The sequence below is a fragment of the Vigna unguiculata genome, chromosome 5, assembly GCF_037176805.1.
Source record: "Vigna unguiculata cultivar grain cowpea cultivar isolate G323 ecotype 2 chromosome 5, ASM3717680v1, whole genome shotgun sequence".
Lineage (NCBI taxonomy): Eukaryota > Viridiplantae > Streptophyta > Magnoliopsida > Fabales > Fabaceae > Vigna > Vigna unguiculata.
The window spans coordinates 36,976,090-37,002,378 of record NC_140796.1 but is presented as its reverse complement, the minus strand read 5'-3'; the positions used below and the strand labels follow the sequence as shown (position 1 = coordinate 37,002,378).

At 34.4% G+C, this 26,289-nt stretch overlaps 1 protein-coding gene and 1 long non-coding RNA gene across 5 annotated transcripts; both read left to right on the top strand.

The window, feature by feature from the left end:
• Positions 1-6,246: 6,246 nt before the first annotated feature.
• On the top strand, positions 6,247-19,509 carry LOC114185012 (E3 ubiquitin-protein ligase DA2L-like). Of its 3 annotated transcripts, none has more exons than XM_028072486.2 (9): positions 6,247-6,533; positions 6,955-7,424; positions 7,716-7,767; positions 7,850-7,895; positions 8,014-8,095; positions 8,189-8,333; positions 8,426-8,531; positions 12,115-12,181; positions 18,542-19,509. In XM_028072486.2, exons 2-9 carry the CDS (start codon positions 7,233-7,235, stop codon positions 19,121-19,123), a joined length of 1,272 nt encoding a protein of 423 aa, XP_027928287.1. In that variant the 5' UTR covers positions 6,247-6,533; positions 6,955-7,232; the 3' UTR covers positions 19,124-19,509. The 3 variants fall into 3 exon arrangements, with proteins under 3 accessions (XP_027928287.1, XP_027928288.1, XP_027928289.1); XM_028072487.2 differs by having other exon boundaries at positions 6,254-6,530; XM_028072488.2 differs by lacking the exon at positions 6,247-6,533 and adding an exon at positions 6,597-6,858.
• Positions 19,510-22,315: 2,806 nt separating this feature from the next.
• Positions 22,316-24,039, top strand: LOC114185684 (uncharacterized). Of its 2 annotated transcripts, none has more exons than XR_014995129.1 (2): positions 22,316-23,180; positions 23,453-24,039. It is a non-coding gene; the product is annotated as an uncharacterized LOC114185684 (long non-coding RNA). The 2 variants fall into 2 exon arrangements; XR_003604884.2 differs by having other exon boundaries at positions 22,316-23,230.
• Positions 24,040-26,289: the final 2,250 nt, after the last annotated feature.

Genomic DNA, 26,289 nt, shown 5'->3' with positions numbered 1-26,289 from the left:
CCCATACACCAGACCCCACTATTTTTCCCAACTATCGCCTGGCAGATGCTGCAATGCTTCTCGGCACTGCACAGTAGCCTATGACAGTATGTATTTTCAATCCCTGTGATTCGCTGGTTGCCCAACTTAAGCCTATGATCTACATCATTTTCACCCCAACATAATTGGTTCACCTATATTGCAATTTACACTAAATAGGATTTTGTCCAACAGCTCTTGATCATTTATAGGCTAGGTTTTCCCCTCTATTATGGTTTAACAATTTGATCTCTCTACCTATAGGTTCACAACCTCACACCTCTGGTCTCATAGTTACTTCCAAGCCCTAACACTTTCATATCAATAAGTTCCATTGGATTACACAATTTCAAGCCCAACCTTTCTACTAAGTCCAGTGTATACAGTCTATAATCTTTGCACACTCCAAACTCTAAATCCCACAATACTCTAATTTATTCCATTCTCAAGTTATATAGTTATGCTCATTATCAATGTTATCATCAAACTAACATTTCCCACTCTCAAATAAATCGTGTCCGAACTTTTCCAAGAACCAATAATTTCCAGCAACTCTTCGCAAAGCTTACCAATTCTGGTTTCCCGAGATGGCGCCTGGCGACAAGACCTGTGCCGCCAGGCGGTGCATACGGTTCTAGCAATTTTCCAAAACTCTCGCACCTGTCCTACTCTTATCTTCCAGTATTTTCCCAATATAGATCGTTCACACTCTTCCAATTATTTAGCAACCCCTAACCAAAATGAATGGTCCATTTCAACACTAGAAGTACTCAATTAAATTTCCGCTATTGGATTTCCAAGACCTACAATTCGCACATCCTTAAATCCTAAACATCTCTCCACTGTTCCATTCAATTTCTTTCCCAATCGCATCAATATCCCTATTTTACAACAACAAACCCTCCCTTAATGATCACAGCTAACCTTCCCTCCGATCCAATTCAGCCCGGAACCCAGAAATACCAAGAACGAGTCAATTTGACCTACGTCGCGTGGCGGTTCAACCAATACCGCCAAACACTTCATTCAACAAACCCAGAAATGGGTAAGACGCCATGCGTCGCCTGGCGGCCGAGAGTGTGCTGCCAAGTGATTCCTCTTCTAGGAACCCAGAACACGTACAAACGCATGTGCCGCCTGGCGGCTATGAACAACCCGCCAAACGGTTTCTGGAAATTTTCCAGAAACATGAAAATTTAACCAGAAACGAACAGAAATCAATAATTCAACATATATCATGCAATTCGAATACAAGCATAAAAATTCTAACGTGTAAAACTCCCCTAACCTGGATTCCTTAACTTAACTTTGGCACTAGAAAATTCTCCCTTGACTCCAATGACCTTCCTTGAATCTCCTCAATGCAGTCCAATGATCCACTCAAACCATACAACTCTCAAATTTCGTTCTCTCCTCTGCTAGCATAATGACAGATCACCAAAACTCTCTCTCTTACCACTAATTGGCCTTTTAATTGGGTCTTAATTGTGGTTTAGTGGAATAAAACAAAAATGTTTTAAAACTAGTGTTTATTGCCATTCATGAGTGCATTATGGAGTATTTTTCAGCCACTTCTAGGTTGCCCATTCATCTAGGGTTCCTTCAACTCTTCACATTCCAACCAAAAATCCAAAATGGCAAAAATAAAGTTTAACTTGAGTTCTCCAAGACTTGAACCCACAACCATGAAATGTCAAAGCAATACCAAACCATCATGCCAATTCATATTTCATGCTAACTAATACAATTCAATCGTTATGTCATCAGTCAACAAGTTCAATCATAATGTTAAAACAATAACAATTAAATAAAACATAATTGGCATACATAGGACTTGAAACCAAGTCCCCTCACACAATTAAAGTACTCTCAACAACTTTGGGCTAGTACTTTTCCACGTCATACTAATAAGAATTTAATGCCATAAAGACTCTTACTACCTGCATTTATTAATTAATTATTTAATTAATTAATTAAATTTTGCGGGTCTTACACGTTGCATCTTCACTTGAGCATCCAGGATACGTGATACATCAAAGGAAGGTCCTGCATCTCCTACCTCGATGACTTCGACTCCCCTAGGTACCTCTGCTACTTTGCTTCTCGTGGACACCTTCTTTATTTTCTACTCACAGTTGTTCTTCTAACTTTGCAGAATACTTGTCAACCCCATGGTTTGCCGCCAATTGTTCTTATGGGACCAAGTTGTACTCTACTAAGTCCTCTTGATTCTTCTAGTATCCGATTTTCAACTTGAACACGTATTCACTTCGGTGATGCTCCGACCAATGTGCATGTATGTCTGCAGAAGACATTCCAATGCTTAAGTTAGAATTGGTGATGTCATAGGTTCTAGAGAATATAAAATTGTGTTATGAATGTGTATAATAATTGTTATTTATACCCTTTACTTGTGAATCCCACTAAAAATGGGCTTTGGGTCCAAAATACCTTTTTAATTGTTCTTGGATCCAGTGACAATTGATAAAATTACCATGAAGTCCCAACTGGTTGTTGCTCCTTGGTAATCGGCTTCCTAGATATCTACTGGTATGAGGGATGATATATGTATAGTCTCTTAAGGTAACCAACATTTGGTACCCGACTTAGGTGGGGTTACGTCGGGTACGGGTACTATAGGAACGATCATAAAGATCGATGAGGCTGGGTACTGTGTACTAACGATATTTTCATAGTACATAGTTCCCAATAAGCGGCCATGAGGATGGATGAGGCTGGATATTGTGTACTAAGGGTATTCCCATAGTGCTCAGTACCCAGTAAGCGACTATAAAGAGGGATAAGGTTGGATATTGTGTACTAAGGGTATTTTCATAGTATACAATATCTGGTAAGCGGTCATAGAGATGGATGAGATTGGATATTGTGCACTAAGGTTATTTTCATAGTCTACAGTATCCAGTAAGCGACCTAAAAGATGGATGAGGCTGGATACTATGTACTAAAGGTATTTTCATAGTATACAATATCCAGTAAGTGACCATAGACATGGATAAGGCTAGATATTGTGTACTAAGGGTATTTCCATCATGCACAATACCCATTAAACGACCATGAAGATTGATGAGGTTGGATACTGTGTACTAAGGATATTTTCGTAGTATACATTATATGGTAAGCGACCATAAAGATGGATAAGGCTGGATACTATGTACTAAGGGTATTTCAATAGGGCACAATACCCAATAAGCAGCCATAGAGAGGGTGAGGTTGGATATTGTATACTAAGGGTATTTTCATAGTGCACAATATCCAATAAGCGACCATAGAGATGGATGAGGTTGGATACTATGTACTAAGGGTATTTTCATAATATACAATATCCGGTTAGCGGCTATAAAGATGGATGAGGTTGAATACTGTGTACAAAGGGTATTTCCATAATGCACATTATCCGGTAAACGACCATAGAGATGGATGAGACTGGATACTGTGTACTAATGTTATTTCCATATTGCACATTACCAAATAAGCGGTCATAGAGAGGGATAAGGTTGGATACAGTAACCGGTGAACGACCATGAAGGTGAAAAAGGCCTGGTGTATGGGTGAGATAGTTCCTGTTTAATTATACAAAAGGCAACCCAAATAATAAAATTCAATGGTTACCATAGTTAATCCAAACATCAATAGTAATCAATTAGTAATAACTATTAATAAGTCAATAGACATTCATAAATTTCATAACAAAAAAAAAGTTTTTATCTCATTCTAAAAGTACTAGAAAGTCAGTTTTCTTCATCTTCAACAATTGAGTTCTCTTTTTTTTTTCTTTCAATCATATTGCATTATCTTTTCTATTATTTTCATATATATATATATATATATATATATATATATATATATATATTCACACATTATTTTCACTTTAAACAACATCAGAATAAATTACACTTACATCACTTTTATCTTTTATAAAAAAATACAAGAATCCTTAACTATATGAAAAATGTTTTTCACTTAACTCTTAAAAAAAAACTCATATTTAACACATTCTACAAAATTTAAAAGTATAATCTATTATAAAATAAATAACTTCATAACCAAATTTTAGAAAGAGATTAGAAAAAATATAGAAAATGATTTATAGAGTTGTGAAATGAAAAATAAAACTATTATAACCTATCTATAAACTTTTCCATTTTTCATACATTAATGAGTTTATGAAATGAACATCTATAACAATATATAAAGGGGATTCTCCTTTTTGTGTTCACATTTCAAAATACCAAGTTTACCCTTTAAATATAATAATTTATTAAATTTTTTAAAATTGACCATTACTTTTACAAGTTTTTTATAAAATCGGCTATCTATGCTTCTTTTATTCTTCTTTATTTATCAATGGTTATTTTTTCATCTGTTCTGATATACTTCACTTTATTTTTAATAAATATAATTTTAGTTTATATATTAACTTAATAACATTACAATATTATCATCTACTAATATTATAATTTTAGCTTATATATTAACTTAATAACATTTAAGTTTAAAAGATGCATACACACAGGCGCGATAGTGCCTGTGTTTACACTAGTATATTTATAATACTAATAACAATAATTAATATAACATAATAACTAATTTGTGGAAATATTTTATATTATTATTTTCAATTTCCTATCTTTATTCATTCTCTCGTTTCTCTTTTACTATTTTAATTTTTTGTTCATTATTAAGGTAAATGTTTCTCTTCCTCTCGATACAAATCCTTTCAAAAAGAAAATATCAATTATATATACATATTACCAATTATATATGCATATTATAAATATTAAATATGTAACTCAATAAAATATTTACAATAGCCTTTTTTTTATATATTTTCATTGGTAATCTGCAACTATATAGAAATGGATTCTTATTATTTTTCGTAGCAATATATCTTTTAATATATGCAAAAACCATTGAATTTATTTTCGTCTTTCTTATCCCTTTCAAGTAATAGTCAAAAATTATTCTCTCACGACTTATGTTCCATATGTATTTCTTAACTTCAAAATTCTGTATTCTCTTACAAGTTTTGTTCTCTCCCAACGTGACTTCAAATTTCTTTAATCTTAAAAATATCATAAATAATATCTCAAATTTAAACAAAAATAACACAAAAATAAATAAATTATATAATACACATGTACAAAAATATATTACATCTAGAATAATATACACATTAATATGTAAAATAATAGAAATTACCACAACAATTACATGTTTATTAAAAGAAAAAGAAAAATAACATTATAAAATTGTGGATGTATAGACTTATGTTTTCATTAATAATAATAATAATAATAATAATAATAATAATAATAATAATAATAAAATTTATATCATTATAGAGATGATTCATATCCTATCTTTAGTCGACGATGTTTTTTACAATTACTAAAGTACTTACATTTTTTAAAATTATAGTGTATTATAAATCATTCACTATTTACCACCTATAATAATAATAAAATTTATATCATTATAGAGATGATGCATATCCTATCTTTAGTCGATGATATTTTTTACAATTACTAAAATACTTACATTTTTTAAAATTATAGTGTATTATAAATCATTCACTATTTACCGCCTAACTATTATTATTATTATTATTATTATTATTATTATTATTATTATTATTATTATTATTTAAAAAGAGTTTAGAAATGAATATTTTTTCCTTATAATTATAATTTATAAGAATATATAACAAAATTTCCTTTCCTATTTATATTTTACTAACATAAACATAGGTGCTATTGCGTCTGTGTGTATATATTGTAATATTATATTAGTAGATAATAATATTGTAATATTATTAAATTTTTATATAAACTAAAATTATATATATATATATATATATTTATTAAAAATCAAGTGAAATATATCAGAACAGATAAAAGAATAATCATTAATAAATAAAAAAGAAGAGAAGAAACAGAAATAGCCGAATTTATAAAAAATTGTAAAAGTAATGGTTAATTTTTAAAAATTTAATAAATTATTATATTTAAAGGGTAAAATTGATATTTTAAAATATGGAAAAAAAGAGAAATTTCCTTTTATATATTATTATAGATTTAAAATTAAAAAAATAAAAATAAATCTATCAAAATATAACAAATAAATTCATACTCGACATATATTTATTCATATTTTTTTACGAGAAAAAGGATAGAGCGGGTAATAAAGACCAAAGACGAGAGCGCGTGAAAGCAGGTGAATGTTATTGGCATAGGAAGGAACCGAAGCAGATTATTCTTTGCTCCTTTACTACTCCTTCCTTCCCTCCCCTCTCTTCTCTTCTCTCTCTCTCTCCTGTTCTCTCTTCTGCAACCATTTAAGCTTCTTTTTCCGATTCCAATTTCGCTCTTCTATTCTCTTTTTCATCCCTTTCTTCCCTCTCACTGTCCCCAAAGCCTTCCATCAACTTCATCTTCTTCTTCATGCTGAAGAAAAGTACTGTTTCACTTCTGCAACTTTAGGTTTCCGACCAAGTGGTACTCTCTCCCTTCTATTTTATCTTTTCCATTATGTTTCTTGCTGTTTCCTTGTTTTCCAATGTGCCTGTCTTCCCTATTGGAGTTCTGCACACTTCCAATTAGGGTTCTTTCTCTCGCTAACTGTCAATTTGAATTGGTTTCGAACTACGAGTTCACTGCCCTGCGGCTTCTGATTGGTCGCGAGTTTCTGATTATCGTTTTTGGTGTGCTGAATTGTGAGCGTTGTTTTTGAATTGTGGGGTTTTCATGTTTCGGTTGGGTTGGGTGTGCGGATGCATTATGCTACGTGTTTTGAAGATGGATTGTGTGGAATTTCGAAATGGTTGAGAGTTTCAGTTGTTCTATCGTAAATTATGGAGTTTTTTTTTTGTTGGGATGATTTTTCTTATTTGTATGCTTTCTTTATTAACTGCTGCAGGGATTTCGGGACGTGTATCTGCAACTGAATCGAGGAGCATGGCATTTTTTGGGTCTCTGATTGTGTTGTAGATGGTGGGTTAGGCTGTAAGATTGTTGTTGTTAGTTGAGTCTGTCGTTGATTCAATCTGGATTGGAGTGCAGATGATTTCTTTGTGGCTGAGTGAGTGGTTTTTATAGAGGAAGATTTGTTACATTCGTTGTTGTCTTTGTTGTGTTGGTTTATTTTTTCGAGAGTTTGGAACAAAGTCCGCAGACAAAAAGGATTGACTTTTGTTCATGGGTAATAAACTTGGGAGGAGGAGACAAGTGGTAGATGAGAAGTATACTAGACCGCAAGGGTTGTATAATCATAAAGATGTGGATCATAAGAAGCTGAGGAAGCTAATACTTGAATCTAAGCTAGCACCTTGCTATCCTGGAGATGAAGAAAGTGCCTATGACCGTGAAGAGTGCCCTATCTGCTTTCTGGTCTGGTTTCTATATCATACCTTCATATTTTGTTCTACATTTCTCTCTGCTTATCCTGTTAATTTACATTTTTTAAATGGTCAAATGAGTCAATTCAACTATGCACGCCTACTTTGGACTGCAAAATATGATCCGGGGACCACCTTTTTCTTATTTGAAACTGAAACAAACTGATGGAGATATTTTCTGGACTGATTTTTATTCTTGTTTCCTTAAAGTCTATTTCAAGTTGTGAACTTCACGTATGACTTTCTAATCACCCGATTCCATTGTATTTTTTCCCCAATTTAGTATTATCCAAGTCTAAACCGATCAAGATGTTGCACCAAGAGCATTTGTACAGGTAATTGTTTGGTTTGTCTTATTGGGTATATATTTTGTCTATATAGCATTTGTATGCAACCTAATTTTTTTCCTTTTATCAGAGTGCTTTCTACAGATGAAAGTTCCAAATTCCACTCGACCTACACAGTATCCTGCATTACTAGTTGTTTGCTTTCAATATGAAGATGTAACTCATAACTGTTGTTCTGACAATTACCATCTTACTGCTTTAAACTTAAATAGTTGCTTGTCTTAACAACACAAGATGTCCCTTCTGCAAAACAGCAAATTATGCTGTGGAGTATCGCGGTGTGAAATCAAAAGAAGAGAAGGGATTGGAACAGATTGTAAGTTGTTAGCTTACATGGTTATTGTTTTTAGGAGTGCATCAGAAGTGTTTTCATCATGAATCAAGTTCATGAGCATTTTCAATTATTCAGGAAGAGCAGCGTGTTATTGAGGCAAAAATTAGAATCCGGCAGCAGGAACTTCAGGATGAAGAGGAAAAAATGCATAAAAGACTAGAAATGAGCTCCTCAAATGTAAATGTGGCAGTTGCAGATGTTGAATACAGTTCAAATGCAGGTAATCTTTCAATAAAGTTTTGGATTATCTGTATATATGTGTGCGTGTGAGTAATCCTAGTTGTAAAAGTTATTCTTATTTCAATCTTGTAGTGTCTGCATCTTCAGTTTCTGTTGTTGAACATGATGAAATTGTTTCTTCTCAAGACTCAAGTGCCACATCAATGGTTAGGCCAAATGCAACCACTAGGACCAATAGGTATGCTATCCTTCACTGCTCTCCCCCTCAATTTCCTAAATTTCTATTTTTCATGTCGCATAGCATTTGCATCATCCAATGTTTTTCTCACAGACTTAGGGTATTAAATCTTAAAAATTCAACAATAGGAAGAAAATGGGTTGCTGTGTTAAATCTTTATTCAACATTGCTTCAAACTGACTGCAAGCCCTTTGCATGTTATATTTTGCCATGAATTTTTTACCAGTTGGACTATACTATGTTAATCTTCTCAGTCTTGTTTGAATTGAGCCAGTAATATGTGATCCTGTGATAGTGGGTTGGTGCTTTAGATCAATAAGGTTGTGAGAAACATACCTATTGTTTGTATGGAGATTCTGGACTAACTATAATAATATCTTGACTAAATTTAGTTGTGTGAAGGGCATAAGTCCATATGTGAGTTGAATTTATATCATGAACTAATGGAACATTTGGTATTGCTAGGGTCTACAAATTAGTATTGCTTTTGTAACCAGTGTAGTTAGAATCATAAGAATCGTAGGATTTGAATCGCGATTTGATACAAAACTCTTTCCCTGCGAAACACATGGTTTGATGGATTGTTTTGTAGCTTGAATCATAACATGATTTGGTGAATCAGAATTGAATCTGTGATTCACGATTCAGTTTCTGTTACAGACGATTTGAGATGAAGGAACAATAAAAGAAAAAATCAGGAAGAAACAGATAGGACAAGAATCTCAGCGAAGAGGAAAGTTTAGTGGAAAAGATGAATTATAAAGGATATGAACATTAGATAATAGTACCAATGCAAAAGACAAACTGTGTCAAGAGAATAGGAGAAGATGAGCAGAGAAGAAAGAAGATTTATTGTGAGATAAAGGGAGTCGTGAATAGGTTTTTGGAGAGTTTTGTATTGACAGTCATATTTTATGTTATTTTTTATTTTGTTTTTTTTATAAAACATTAATATAATTTCAGAAAAAAATAGTTATTGTTTAAATTGATATAGAATTGTTACTATATTTTTTATTCCTTTTCTATAAAATTACTTGTTTAGTATATTTTTCTTTTACTTCTTTTATAAAACTTTGTCAATATTTTTTAAATTAGTATATATTTATTCTTATTATTTTTTATATAAAATTAGATGTTATTTAAGGATTATTTTCATTTGTTTTTTAAATTAATATAGAATTTGTTATATTCTTTATTTATTTTTAATAAAAATTAGTGATTGTTTAAGGATTTTGTTTATTTTATCTTTTAGGTTATCAAATTATGTATCTTAGGATTCATAATAAGATTGGTTCATGATTCAAAATATGAAAAAATGATTCACCATTCGAATCTGGATTTAATAATCATGACTGTTAGTATGATTATTGACCATGTAATACCTGTTGTAATAACAACCTTTTAAACAAAATTTAATAATTATGTTGTTTAGTTAATTCTGGTTTCTTGTTGAAATGAAACTAGAATTATATAAAGGTCTTCTGTATGATTTTTAGAGAGTAATGAGAAGTTCTCTCGTTTTGTGTATCCTCTACAATCTTCCTTTGAAGTTGAGTGTTGGAGTAGTGTTTTGGTGAGACCTAATAGTTTGTGTAAGCTTTCCTTATAGTAAAGGGAGCTTGGGTGAGAAGGATGTGTAATATAAGTTTAGATATTACATTTGGTATCAGTTGCTGGGAAAACAATAGTGACTATTAGGGGTGGGAAAAATTAACTGAACTGCACTATTAACAACTGGAGAGAACTAAAAAATAGTTTGTCTGAACTGAACTGAAAAGTAATTAAGATGAACTGAACTGAAAAGTAATTTAGATGAACTAAACTTAACTATTTTTTGTTATAACAAACTGAATAGATCTGAATTGCACTGAATCGAAATATGAAATGAACCTTTTTTCTGAATTGCACTATTTTTGAACTGAACTGCACAATTTTTTGAACTGAACTGCATTATTTTTTAATCGAATTGCACTAATTTTAGGCCGAACTGCACTATTTTTGAACCGAACATCACTATTTTTGAACTAAACTACACTATTTTTGAACTAGACTTCACTACTTTTGAATCGAATTGCAATATTTTTGAATTGAACGGTTGTGAATTTTTTTTAATTGTTTAACTATGGGGCGGGCCAGGAAAATATACCTATTTTTGACTTACAGGATGGGTCAAAATGGACCGACATACATACATACATACATACACATACATACCATTGTTCACGAGCTCATTTTGGAAGGAGTTTTTCAAAATGTTGGAGACTATGTTGAAGATGAGTGCAACATATCATCCTTAATTGGATGGACGGAAGAAAGTGTCTAATCAATGTCTTGGAACTTATTTGTGGTGTTTTATTACGGACCAACCCAAGGAGTGACATGGATCCCATGGGTAGAATTTTGGTTCAACACCACATTTCATGATTCAGTAGGTACAATGCCATTTGAAGTTGTTAAAAGAGAGCTCATGGATAAAGATGAAGCTGAGACAATTGAAGAAGCATATGTCGAGGGCACAAGACAAAATGGGGGTTTAGGCTGATAAACATCATACAGGGAGGAGTTTTGAGGTTGGTGATATGGTTTTCCTTAAGCTCAAATAACACTGGCAACACTTACGGTGAATAAAGGAGTTTTGAGATTGGTGATATGGTTTTCCTTAAGCTCAAACAACACTATCAACACCTTTTGATGAATAAAATCAGCCCCAAGCTAAGTGCAAGGTATTATGGTCCTTTTGAGATCTTAGAGAAGATTGGAGTAGTTGCCTATTGTTTGAAATTACCACCCTCTTCAAGGATACATCCCGTGGTCCATGTTTCCTTGCTTAAGGAGGTAGTAGGATATTATAAAATAGTTGACAAGCTACCCACATGGGTAGAAGATGAAAATGTGGAAGTCATGTAGCTTGAATCAATATTGGCTTCAATAAGTATTATGTAGAAGGGAACGAGTTAACCAATGGTTGGTTCATTGGAAAGGAAAAGCAGCAGAGGAGGCAACTTGGTAGGATGATATTTCTCTTAGAAGTCATTTTCCATCTCTGAGTATTGAGGACAAGATAGTTCTTCAAGAAGACGGTATTGATGGGCCTAAATGGGCCCAGTTTGAGTCTCTAGCCCATGAAGTGAAGCACAACTCAAGATGGGGAAGGGTATATGAGAGAAAGAAGAGCGAGGATAATGACATGTACTAATTAGAAGAGCGGTTAGTTAGAGAAGAGAGAGAGAAGGAATGTTTTTCTGTTATTGGTATGAGTTGTGGAGAGAAGGCAGTGGGTACTTTTGCTGTTTTGTTCAATAGAGAACCTTGTTCGTTACTCTAGAGGAGCTTTACTTTGGGTAGTAAGATTGGTTATCTTGCTGTATTTTCTTCTTTTGCCAATAAATCTCAGATCTATCTTATATTTCATTTCCCTATTCTCTTTTTTTGCTTGTTTTGTGGTGGATCTGTATCAGTTGGTCTGACCTTATTTATTAAATACTTGTTTGTTCATAGAAATAAGTGCATGAGTTCTTTTATATATTATGGAAACTACTTGTTTGACCTACCTTATTTTTTTCCAAAATGCTGAAAACTGCAGAGACGATGAATTTGATGTTGACCTTGAGGACATTATGGTCATGGAAGCAATTTGGCTTTCCATTCAGGTAACAACTTTTCATCATATGCTTACCTGTTAGCTATTAATTATTGAATGTTATTAGAATTGAGTATAACTGCTTTTCTATAGTATATGGTTCACTAGTTTTTAAATCATTTTTAAATGCATTTTAGTTTATTTTCAATTATGGAATTGTTCAGTTTTAGTTTATTTTTCTCATAATATTTGCAATAGTGATGAAGATAAGGAAATTCTTCCAATGGAGTGTACTAAATATAGTGAAACTAGGTTTGTAATCTCCTTTGTGCAGAAAATACACATAGGGGTTTGTTAGAAGTGGGTTTTAAGCCTAACTCAACCCCACAAAACCGGCTTATAAAGTGAAGTTTGCACCTCACTTATATACTATGAAATGACCTTATCTCTAGTCGATGTGGGACTTCCAACACACCCCTCACGTCGAGGTATATTCATCTTGTGCGTGGGATAAGAAATTAGTGGGTGGTCCATTAGCAGTCCGATATCGGGTGGAACAGAATGTCCAAGAAAGTTCGCTAGGATAGGCTCTAACTTGACTCCGATACCATGTTAGAAGTGGGTTTTAAGCCTAACTCAACCCCACAAAACTGGCTTGTAAGGTGAGGTTTGCACCTCACTTATATACTATGAAATGGCCTTATCTCTAGTCAATGTGAGACTTCCAACAGGGTTGTATTTATAATAAAGAAAATATGGACTAAGCCCAAAATACATATGAAGAATAATAACAATAGAACAAAAGATAAGATATTAATAATATCTTAACACTCCCCCTCAAGCTGGTGCATTCAAATCGTATGTACCAAGCTTGTTACTAATATAACCGATTCTCGGTCCTTGTAAAAACTTAATGAAAATATCTACTAACTGATCACTTGAGTTAACAAAATCAGTCTTGATGTCTCCAAACAATCTTTTCTCGAATGAAATGACAATCAATATCAATGTGTTTAATCCTCTCATGAAAGACAGGATCAAAATTGATATGAAAAACAACTTGTCACATATAAGTGTCATTTGACTAATGTCTCAAAATTGTAACTCTCTAAGCAACTGCTTAAGCCAAACAAGCTCACAAGTGGCTAAAGTCATGACTCTATATTCTACTTCTGCACTAGATCTTGCCATAACACTTTGTTTCTTGCTTTTCTGAGAGATCAAGTTACCTCTAATGGAGATCCAATATTTGGATGTAGATCTTCTATCAAAATGAGATCCTACATAATCAGCATCTGAATAACAAACAATTCTTATATAGTTATTAGAACCATATAACAACCCTTTTCTAGGAGATCCTTTAATGTACTTCAGTATACGAATGACTGCATTCCCATGATCTTTGCACGGAGAATTAAGAAATTGGCTTACCCCACTGGCTGCAAAGGAAATGTCAAGACGAGTAGCTTTAAGATAATTCAATTTTTCAACTAATCTTCTATACTGTTCGGGATCTAACATAGGCTTCCCCTGATTTAGTAAAAGTTAGTATTAGGATCTATGGGTGTGTTAACAGATTTTGAATTTATAAACCCAGTTTCTTCCAAAATATCCAATGCATACTTCCTTTGAGAAATAACAATACCATCTTTGTCGGACTGTGCCACCTCAATACCCAAGAAATATCTGAGTTTTCTAAGATCTTTGGTCTGAAAATGATCACAAAGATGTTTCATTGGAGAGATGCCATGGTTATCACTGCTGGTAAGAATGATGTCATCAACATACACTATCAAGTAGACTAATCTAGCTCTTGAGTGACGATAAAAAGCTGAATGATCTGCCTCACCGAGTCATACCAAATTGTTGAACAACATTGCTAAATTTTCCGAACCAGGCCCTTGGAGACTGGTTTAGGCCATATAAAGATTTGTGAAAACGACATACCAACCCAGAAGAATCCCCTTGAACAACAAACCCAGGAGGTTGCTCCATATAAATCTTCCTACAAATCGCCATTGAGGAATGTGTTTTTAATGTCCAGTTGATAAAGATGCCACTTTTGAAGAGCTGCCATGGCAATAAATAAACGAATAGAAGCCATCTTCGCCATTGGAGAAAAAGTATCACCATAATCCAACCCAAAGATTTGGGTATAACTTTTGGCCACTGGATGTGCTTTGAGATGATCAATAGTACTATCATGGGCTATGGCATCACGAACAGATTTTGGAATGGTCACAGAAGAAATAGATGAAAGACATGCATAAAAAGGTGAAGACAATCTATGGTAACTTAAAGCAATGTAATGAGGAGAGGGATTACATGTAGAACGAATACCTTTTCTGAGGGCGATTGGAAGGTCACTCGGTGGAAGGGAAGACTTAGTTGTCGGATTTGAAGGAGACACAATAGTTGGCACTAAAGGTGAGTCACTCTTTGGTTGTTGAGGATGATGGTGGTGACTATAAACTTGAAGAGGTGGTGGAGCACGAGACTCACATCCGGTGTAAATCACTTGTCTCGAACTCTGGTCTTGTAAACAAACAAAAGATTTAGTAAAGGAAATAACACAATCAAGAGATTGATTTAGACGACTAATGGATAATAAGTTAAAAAAAAGACCCAGGGACATGAAGAACATTATCAATGGATAAAAAAAATAAAAAGATTGACAGTCCCAACACCATGAGCTAAAACACGAGACCCATTAGCCATTGTAACAGAGGGTAAATTATCCGGAGAGGACAGAGAGGAAAACAGAGATTTGTTACTAGTAATGCGATCGGTGGCACGTGATTCGAACACCCAAGGACCAATAGACGAAGATTGAGTCAGACCAGTAAAGGATGTACTTGTGTGGGCAATAGAAGTCGTGGAATTAGAAAGCTTACGATCCTCAGTCCATTTGAGAAATACATTGAAGAGAGCATATTTGTCGGTGGCGGAAACAAATGAATGAGGATCCACAAGAGATGATTGTGACAGGTGGATTAGCGGAAGATTGACAAGGCACACGCAAAAGGGTGGAACAAGTAGAGGTAAAATTGGGTATAACAGTGGAACCCGAAATCTGATCACGGTCATGTAAATATTTTTCAGCAAATCCATGTAACATCACAACCATGAAGAACCGTGATCGTTACTCGATTTCTTCAGCAAGAGTAGACGTAGGAGGTAATATGCCACGGACACCATATAGACTAGAGATGGCAAATAATCCTATCCCCATGGGTATTGCCCGAATCCGTCTCCGTTTTGACGGGGAATCCCCACATTGATTGGGTATGAGTATGGTATAGGGAATCCCCGAATTTTCCAATTGGGTATGGGGATGGTTATGGGGATGTACATATCTTCGTCATAATATCCGTCCTCGCCATATCTCCGCCATCATTTAAATTATTAAAATATTCACAATTAATTAAGTAACTATATATATATATGTGTGTATATATATATATATTCAATTTTTTATTTATTCTAATTATTTGGTTTGTGATGAAATTCATTTGCATCTTCAATATATTTTTCATTTTATCATTACATTTATGTAATTATCTTGAAATGATGTATTCAATTAAAAGATTTGTATGTCTCATATTTGAATATTTCTATTATTTTTTAATATTTGTATTTATTGTATATTTTCCTTTCACATGAGTATGTTTAATACTCTCAATTTAAGTGTTTAATAGCATAAACCTTCCATTTATTAGGTAATATAAAAAAAATTATTTACTTATTTTTGTTAATTTTTGCTTCATTTGAAGAACTCTTTTGTTTCGCTAAAACAATTATTTCGCAACCATTGAGTATATATTTTGAAATTTGAAAAGTGTTCTTAGATGTCTAAGGTATTTTTCATCTTATCATACCCTTAATTATACATTCATTTTCCTTTGTGCGATTTCTTTCAATAGTTTCTCAAATTGTTTCTAAGACATACATTTGCTAATTTTTTAATATTTTTATTTGTTGTTTATTTTCATTATGTAGAATACTATTTCAGTATATTTTATCTAATTATTTTTTATTTTCCAATTCATTATATCAATCATACTGTAATTTTCACTATAATTGTATAAATAACTTTTATTTACTACAATATCAAAATTTAATGTAATTGCTGTGAATATTTTTTCATCACCATCCAACATATATTGGAGTTCAAAAGATACAATATCCATGTTAATTTTTTTATTATGTTTATTATTTGTTATTTGCATCATTTTGATTAAGTGATGTATTATCATTTTTATTAGTGTATAAAAAAAGAGATTCATTAGAATTTAAAAAATTGAAGCAAACAAACATTTAAAATATATTTTAATTTGAATATTTGTTTTCCTTTAAATTTTTTTAAAAATATTTTTAAATTTTATCAACTAGGTTTTATTAATGTTTGCAGTTTGCAAATTTAATAAATGTTTTAGTTCTCATGAAATTTTTTTTGGTATTCTAATATAAAATGTAAACAATTATAATTTATTTTAAAGTATTTGATATTGAAGAAACAATTATCCTCCTAATATTGAATATTTGATAATATTATGTTTCCTTTACCGTAATTTTTTATTATTTTATAAAAATTTATTAAAGTTTATATTGAAGTAGTAAGGAAACGGGTACGGGTATTGGTACGAGATTATACCTGTTACCCGGTGGGGATGAGGATGAGGTAAAACTTTGATACCCGTTAGGTTTGGGTTTGGGTATGGGGATGATGATGAATTTTTTTTACGGGGATGGGTATGGGATAGCAAAACCCGTCCCCGCCCTGCCTCGTTGCCATCCCTAATATAGACGTTGAGTGTCATTGGTGTACAATAATTTGGCTTGTTCCTGGACTTCATAAAATGTGCCGTAGGCATGCAACAGTGGTTTCAAAGAAGCGTGAATCGTATTCTTGAGAACCATGCATAAGTGAGCATCAATTCTCTTCCAACAAGGAAACTCAGTGAGATCAACATCAATCACGTTGAGGGTAACATGATCAAGATACCCCTGACTCTAAGCCAAAGTTTAACGTTGAACGCCCATGTCGAATAATTCTTGCCATCTAACTTATCAATGGGCAAGTGCACATTGACATTTGGAGGAAAAACGGACAAATCAGACATGGAGGCAACGAAAGTGGACAAAGCAGCAACGGAAGACGCCATGAAAGAGAAAGAGAAACCCTAAAAGTTGAAAGTGTGCCAATGGAAACACGAAGCCCAAATCTGGAAAGTTGAGGATGAGGTGAGTGCACTGGTGGTGATCGGCGTCGGAAACAACGGTGCACGCGTCGCCACGTGTGGCGGAAGCGGATGACAGCTGAGACGGTTGGATGGTGCGTGGGAGCGCGTGGGACCTCCGATGATCGTGAAACTTACAGCGTTGGGGTCGCATGGTCGAGACGATCACAACCGTGTGGTCGCTTGTCAAAATTGGATCTTCGGCGATAGACGGCGGTGAACGGTGGGCGGCGGTGAACGGCGGACGACGGCGCTGGCAGTGGATCAATGACAGTGGATCAATGACAGAGGTGAAAAAAAATTCTTAGGCTCTTATACCATATTAAATATAGTGAAACTAGGTTTGGGATTAATCTTCCTTGTGTAAAAAATACACATAGGAACTGTATTTATAATAAAGAAAATATGGGCTAAGCCTAAAATACATATGAAGAATAATAACAATAGAAACAAAAAATAAGATATTAATGATATTTTAACATAGTGTAATATTTTGGTTTCCCCATTCTTTATTTTTTCCATCCGTAAAATTATTTTGTAATGAAAGAAATATTTGGGTATTCAGAGTTTAGCCTGTGTACCAGAGTAGATGGTAGTTTCTATATACCAGCAGAGGAATATGCTGTATCTTTTAATTTCTGTATTTCTTGTGCTGGTTTTAGGTAGCATTATTCATTCTTAATATATAAATACTTGTGGAATTAATAACGTTTGAGTAAATATATGTGAATGACCATATGAGAATCATTTTTGCTGGGTTGTGTTGCTATCATTTATTCACGCTTCAAAACATTTTGGTTTTTATCTATTAGTTTGAATGCAAGTTAGCATCCTTTCAGCTCACTATAGAACTCCATAGTTCAAACAAAGGTTTTCTTCTGTTACATTACATGATTGTGGGTAACTGAGATTTATTGGGAATGCAACAATACTCTGGAATTCAGATCTTTGCTTGTTTTTCAAGTAGTGTTTATATAGACATGGATTCACTGATACTTGGTAGCATATCCACCATTTAAAGTACACATTGAACTTAAACTTTATGCACATTATGAGATTCAATGGTGGGTATACTGCCACAGTGCCATACAAGGTTCAGTGAACGTAATTCTATATTAAGACTGCTCAATGGTTTGTGTTGCCAGTTTGTTTGATGATTGTGATCGACTCTATATGTATTAAAACTGCAGGAGAATGGCAGGCAGAGAAACTTATCTTTTGCTGATGCTACTTCTGGACACTACGTAGCGGATGGTCGTTATGCTTTGGCCACAACGGCCCCTGTAACCGGATCATCCTCGTCTCCATCCGGAGGACTTGCCTGTGCCATTGCAGCTCTTGCTGAGCGCCAGCAAATGGCCGGAGAATCATCTATGAGCTTCACCAATGAAAATGTATCATCCTTCAACACACCACAAAGTTCTAGAAGGTTTTATAACAGACTTGGTCGGGATATGGCTAGTTATCCACCTGTTGAAGACCTCAGTGAGGAGCCACCAGATGGTACTGCGGCGATGACTAGGAGTCATAGTGAATGGGACACAGGGACACAGATGACTGAACAAGCAACTAGCTATACAAACTCTATTGCAGCAGATGATCGTGGTGAACTATCTTCTTTGCCACGGTCTGATGACATTGATGGAAGCCTTCAAAGTGCCACGGAACCTATTATTCCTGAGAGTTTTGAGGAACAGATGATGCTTGCTATGGCTGTCTCTTTGGCTGAAGCTCGAGCTATGTCCAGTGGGCAGAGTGCTTCTTGGGAGTAGTCTTTAATTGGTTGAGGTACTGGTTTAATCTCTTTTTAAATGGGTGACGCTTGCCTTGGCTAATTGGCAAGCCGAGTCCAATGTTGAGAATTTGAGAAAAGTTCACTCGTTGTGTGCAATTTGTTCAAGGATCAGGTAGTGATCTCTCTTCCAACACAAATTTATATATATATAAATGTCAAAGGAAAACTAATGATTCTAGTTGGTGAAAGGTTGCTGTTCAATGCCATTTTTTTACTTGTCTTCAATGTTTTCTCCTTGTCCCCCTCATTGGTTTCTGTAAATAGTTTTAGTCTTTGATAGATGTACTTTCATTCTTACAGTAATATATGACACATTTTAAACATGTACTGAAGATGTAAGGAAATTAAATTTCTTTCATGAAATCTTTATGTGGTTTTATTCATTGAGATCTTAAACAGAATTATGCCTGTAGGCTCGACATTTAAATATCTGCAGAACTTTGTATAAATGGTCATATGAATGAACTTATTTTGAGTAACAAACTATTCTTGAGGTTAGTGCATCACGTAAATTGGTAGGTATGTGTGGGTGGATTTGGTAGCATTTTGGACGTAGGATGGTATTGGATTTAAAACGAGGTTTCCCAAAGAAGCTTTTTCCTTCTTTTTTTTCCTTTACGCATGCATAGGTAAAAGTCAAAGGCGGATATAATTCTTGTTACACTCTTTACGGTAAAGCTATGTAGCTTCTCTAGGAAGCTGTTCTTGTTACACTATTTGTGTGAATTTTATTAAATTTGAGAGATTATATTTGCCTAGCTGGTACCTGTCACATGTAATTAACTGCTTATCTCATTTATCTGTTTCTCTTCTTTTCCTCCTATCATGTGTTTATTTTCTCTTTTTCTGAGGTCTGTATTTTACTCTCTTTCAGTCTATTTATCTTTTCTTATATTGTTATTGTACTTGTGTAATTAGCATTGTCACAGAGTAGATACAATTCCAGAGCCATAATATTGTCATGTTTATTGGCCATGATAATTGTTTGTTGTGCAAGAACATTTGCCTTGTGCCCTTTATGATGGGAAGGGAAATGGATTGAATCTAACGTCGTGAATAGATGATGATACATAACACGGTGTCTAGTTACTATAAATTAAGTAATAGTTAAGGTTTCATTGATCACTGGATTGGAACCAATACCAAATTCTACTAAGCTTCTATAAGAATGCTAAATGAATATATCCGTGTCAGTATTGTTCGAATATGTTGTGACTTCGATGATAAATTTCTGCATTGTCCTATTATTTGTACTCATCTGTTTTTGTTTTAAATTATCATGACATTTTTAATTTATTAGGTAATTAAAAAAATTATTAATTTATTTTTGTCTTTAATTTTATAACTTATTTATAATGTACATATTTCTTAATTTTTTTGTAACTATTTGTTTTTATTTAATCGTTATTATTTATACAATTTTGATATTTTTGATATTTGATATTTGATATTAAAGAAAAGAAAATGTGTATCATTATAATATTAAATCGTTAATATTATGTTTTTGATTTTTATTTTATATAATAAAAATTATTTAATTAATATTTGAAATAAAAATGAGATAGCCAAACCGATACTTGCATCCGCTCTATCCCATTGCCGTCTTTACTGTCTATGCTCTGGAGAATTGAAGCGACTAATCATCCTAAACTTCTAATCTCTTATATAGATTTTTTTTTCAGATGTTATGTTTTCAGAGTTCAATATTGCCATGGGAGTAAGGTAATGTAAATGTGAAGCAAATGATGTAGAAAATACAATTTTTGGAAATCATCGACGGTGAATTAACCAACATTTATATAGTTGTAATGTCTCATTTAATAAATAAAGAGCCATCCAGCTGAAATATATTTGTGTCAACCATTACAGTCATCCATAATATACTTGAAGAGAAACAAAGGCACACCACGATGCCACGAATAGAACAAGAATAAAAGTTTGACAGTTATCCAAAACGCTTGCTCATAGAGCAAGGCCATAGTGCCTTAAAAGAGTACTCGAAGTAAGGGGATCCAACCTAAGATTAGCTACACTGCGGAGTTTCCATTACCCTGGTGACCACTATGAGTTTCCACATCTATTCACATCAATAAATTGATGATCATTGCAAAAAGGAAAAATCACACACAAGACAAACACAAGCAAACATAAAGGGTAAGTTAGAGTACAAAATTAGTTTAACATGTTATGGCACGCATATACTTAAAACATTTCATGAACATGCAATAAGATAGGCAAACAATCATGTGATAGCAAATAAGCAAGACTCTAACACTCAAATATTTGGATACATAATCGGTCGGATTTACTGGATGTTTACACTTGTGGTGACCTCTACTGCTCTGTAGAGCCATTGCCAATGAGTTTCACCCTACCACGCACAAGGTTAATGTCGCAACCAGTATCGTGACAGGACAACGAACCAAAAAAGAAAACGAATTTAAAAGAGATTTGGAGTCACCACCATAGTTATTCTGAAAAACTATGAAAAACCATGAAAATAAAACAAGTCTGCGAAAAACCAGATTTTGGATCCGGGAGTCGGTTACGTTTAGGGAAGGTGTTAGCACCCTACAGCGCCTGCCTGAGGGCGATACCTTTAATTAAAATTGTAAAGTCGATGTGGTTTTCAAAATGTTAATTTTCCCCAAAAATAATAAGACAAAAATGCTTAAAAGGAACAAAAATATTTTTTAATTTTTTGGGTTCGACAAGGATTGACCTTGGTCTTTCGTATTTTCATTTAAAATGAGAAATCAAGTTCTTTAGAGAAACGATTTGGAAAATTATTTGGAAAATGATTTGATTTTTTTTATGGAGTGAACCTCAAAAGGACTGACCTTGCTCCTACGTATCTCACAGTGGAGAATGAAGGATCACATAGTTCTTAAAAAGCTTATTTGTTTAAAAATGTTGATATTTTTATATTTTGAAAATTATATATATATTTTTGATATTTTTAAATTACTTGAAAATATGTGTCACACGACACGAGCGGTTGGACAGACACTAAAAGAGAAAGAAAATTATTCTTAATAATTTTTTGAAAATGAGTGTCACACGGTGCAGACGATTGGATAGACACGATAAAGAGAAAGGAAATTATTTTTGGTATTTTTTATTTTTCCTTTTTTTTCTATTTTTTTGAGTTTTTATGATTTTTAAATATTTTTAGAAAAAAGAAAAAAAAAAAAAAGAAAAACATGTGTACAAAAGAGGAGCCAAAAATAAAATGAAGATAAAAAATGGAAAATGAATAATAATAAAAATGCATGGAGGGTGTAGGAATAAAACATAACGGGGTGCAATGAGTAAAGTTTGAAAATAAGTGAAAATAAAATGAAGGTGTGAACTGAGAAAAACAGGTGCAATTAGTAAAGGCATGAAGGGTGCAAACGTAAATAATGGGTGTAATGGGTAAAATTTGAAAATAGAGTAAAAAATACAAAAAAGAGTAAACTAGGGTGCAACCAACAAAAACAATCAAACCCAAAACAAGACCAATAGAAACGTGGGGTGCGAGAATAACAATTGTTCAGGTGCGCGAGGAAGTAAACAAACTCAACAAAAATAACACACAATGACATAGGGGTATGGGTAAGTAAAATGGGGGAGCCTATGAAGAATAGTGAAATAGGCCCAAGTAAGTTATAAACAAGTCCAAAATTGCAGGCCACTTTCCTTTATTCTCTCAAACAAACAAAATCGTAATTAAAGCTAAAACCCTCCTTCATGGCAGCCCCTTCTTTTCGACACCAACACAACTCCAACCCCTGAAACATGCGTTCACCTCTTAGCCACCACCAACGACCTCTGCTGGAGGCTTCACCGGCGACACTATCGCCCTTCACTCCACCTCGCGCCTGCACTAGTGTCTCCTCCTTCGCTTCTCCAGCGCGTTCAAGACAGGGTTGGGCCGATCCGCTTCATGGCCGCGAGGTCCCGCTTGCCAGAGATCGCCGTCAGCGGTTACAACCGTCGGCGGCGCCCATTCATCTCCAATCCTCGATCCTTTTCTTCTACGAGAGAGAAAGGTGCCATAGACTCTACGACTCGTCACCATTGTGTCGGTCTCCGCGATTGGGTCTGCGATCGTCACGCGACCACACTCTATTATCATTTTCTTTCTTCTCTTGGTTTTCTATTTCTGATTCGTATTTGGGTGTGAATGATTGGGGAAGATGAAACATGAGTATTTCACACTGGAATTGGGGTTTCGGTTCTCTATTTTTTTATTTTGGTATTTTATGCAGGTGGATGTGAAAATGATAATGGAGGAATCTGGTGTTTATGTGTATTTGTGCAGGTGGAACGTGTGGGCGAAGGTGATGATACCCGTTGGTGACCGTATGGGATGGGCTAGTTTTGGATGAGTGGAGTGGAGGAAACCGAGAACGGAAATGGTAGTTACGTGTTGGCTGCATATAATTGAACAAGGAAGAAGATGTGGGTGTAGCGTGGTTATGTTAAAGAGAGGTGAAGTGGTTCTCTATTTTTAATTATTTTGTGCACAGGTTGGATAAATGGAAGATGAAGAAGATTATGATGGTCATGATGATTGTACGAGAACGGTGATGAGTGCACGATGATGCTCGCGATTTTGATGGAGCATATTTCGTTTCCCAAACTCAAACAACAACAAAGAGCACAATATATTTGACTCAAGCAACAACAGACAACACATCAAACCCAACACACGAACACATTATGCTCACACAAACGTTCATTTATTCAAGATTGGGGTGCTTACCTCTTGCAACTGCTTATCCCATTATCACTCCTTTCCTCTCGTTCTAGTTCTTCCTTCAGTTGGGTCCGAGGGTGCTGATAGCTTAGAAAATTCCCTGTCTCTTCTTTTTCCTTGATGGCTATGAAACCCCCTTTTTCTTTTCACATGACTCTGTTGTTATTTCCGAGCCCGTTTCCCCTTTCGTTCATACTTTGCACGAACAGTCTAAGATGACCAAAAGCACAAGGCAGGATGCTTCCCAACCGCCCTATTAGTGCTATGACTGCCACAATGATACACAAAGATACCCAACATTTCTGTTTGTGTACTAAGACGTAGAGATGGAGTAAAATATGAAAATTTGAACATTTTTCTTGCATGGGGAGGGAAGGGTCAGCAAGCAGAGAATTTACGTTGATTTCCACTTCCCAACTTATCACTTCATTTTTATTTTATTTTTTTAATACCTAATATTATCTTCTTTTTTTTTTTTAAAGAAAAGCAAAACGAAAATAAGAAAAGAGAAATAAAATAAGATACGATGAAAATTTAAATAAAATAAAAATAAAACAAGATGAAAATAAAAATAAGAATAAAAGATATGTATATATAATAAAAATAAAATAAGATAAAATTAAAGTTAAAATAAGATAGAAAGTAAGAATAATAAAAAAATATATTTATACTCTATGTTTACTTTTTTTTATTTTTCCCTTCTCGTAATTATTTTCAAAGTAAATTTTTTTTATTTTTTACCCAGACGAAATTGGGTGTTGACAGTTAGTCTTCAAACATCTAAGGTCATTATCTTGTCAAAGACTAGGGCCTCCTACTACTCTCACAACTTGAGTCAGTCCGCTCTGTGTGAGTAACTGACTCTTTAGAGTTTCAGGATGTAATCCTTACGTGAATCCTTACCTAATTTTATACATTGAGGCACCACCACGAAACCTTACTAAGAGGTTCGTGGAATTACGTCCATCACATAAGGCACCACCATTAGGTCTCACCAAGAGGTTCATGGAATTACGTCCATCACATACGACACCACCATGAGATCTCACAAAGAGGTTCATGGAATTACGTCCAACTCATATTATAGCCATTTCTCACCAACCAACCATAGATTTATCATGCGTACCAATCTCATACCAATATACAACCAACCACCCAATCATGTTTCATACGCATATTCATACTAAGCTAATCAATTCCAGCCCATAAATCATTTAATACATGTATATTCACACATTTCATGCTTTAAATAGGGTAATCCAATCAATTATGTGACCATAAATCAAAAATAGAGAAGAAACAGCACGTGAGCACGTCCCTGCACAATTCTCACTCAGCCTGGAAGCACTTGCTCAAGCAAGAGAGGTTCTCTCGCTCAGGCGATCTCCTTTCGCCTAGGCAAGAGCTTGAGCAGTGGAATAATGAGGTTTTCGTGTGTTCTCGCTTAGACGAGACCTCCTCGCCTGAGCGAGGTGACTTTCGCTCAAAACGGGAGTTCGTCGCTTGAGCGACAATGCAAGCTAAAACCTGGGAGGGTTTTTGGTACTCTCACTTGGGCGAGAATATCAAGTTTCTCCACTATTCGCGCAGACAAGCCAAGAAAACAGTACAAGGCCACATCCAGTTCAATCTCATGCAAGCACAAACGTCAATCAAGCATTTTAATCATGAAACGGAAGCCAAACAATAACATATTGCAAAGATGTGAGAAACCCTAGCTTCCCTTACCTGGATATATGCTAGCAGACAACGATAAGCACCCAACAAAGAGCACCACAACTCCAGGAACAGATTAAGAAGCTGAAAAATGCATACCAGAACGAAGATAGTGTTATAAGGCCCTATACAGAACTGACACACTCGAGATGAAAAAGAGGAAAAATGATGTTCGACTTACTTGGAGAAGGCTTTTGACTGGCCCGTAGGGGAACTGACTCAAACCTTAGCAGACCTCACGTGTGCAGTACTAAGAGGGAGGAGGAAGTTGGTATGTTTCTGAAAAATGAGACACCAAAAGTGAATTAGGATTTGAAAAAGGTTTTTAGGCATCCTATGGGATGGCCTTAGGCATAACAGATAAGTTTAGTCTCTTAAACATTAAGAGTGGAAAAAGTGGGCCTTACATTCTCCCCAACAGCAAAAATTTTCGACCTCGAAAATTAAGACTTACCAGAAAACTGATGTGGATGTGACTTCCTCATATTCTTCTCTAGCTCCCAAGTAGAGTCATCTGTCCTTTAGTCCTAGATGACCTTGACAAGACTGACTGGTTTTCCTCGGCGTTATTCCACCCAACGATCCTCAAGAGCAATGGGTGGTACTTCCATTGTAAGATCCTCCCTGATTTGTACATCCTCGGCTTCCAACACATGAGATGGGTTGAATACATACTTCCTTAA

Bases quoted from the DNA above. Each gene is read 5' to 3' on its own strand.
- LOC114185012 (XM_028072486.2), top strand. From the start codon at position 7,233: ATGGGTAATAAACTTGGGAGGAGGAGACAAGTGGTAGATGAGAAGTAT. The intron at 7,896-8,013 runs GTATCCTGCATT...TAACAACACAAG, and splicing joins AATTCCACTCGACCTACACA to ATGTCCCTTCTGCAAAACAG. The intron at 12,182-18,541 runs GTAACAACTTTT...TTAAAACTGCAG, and splicing joins CAATTTGGCTTTCCATTCAG to GAGAATGGCAGGCAGAGAAA.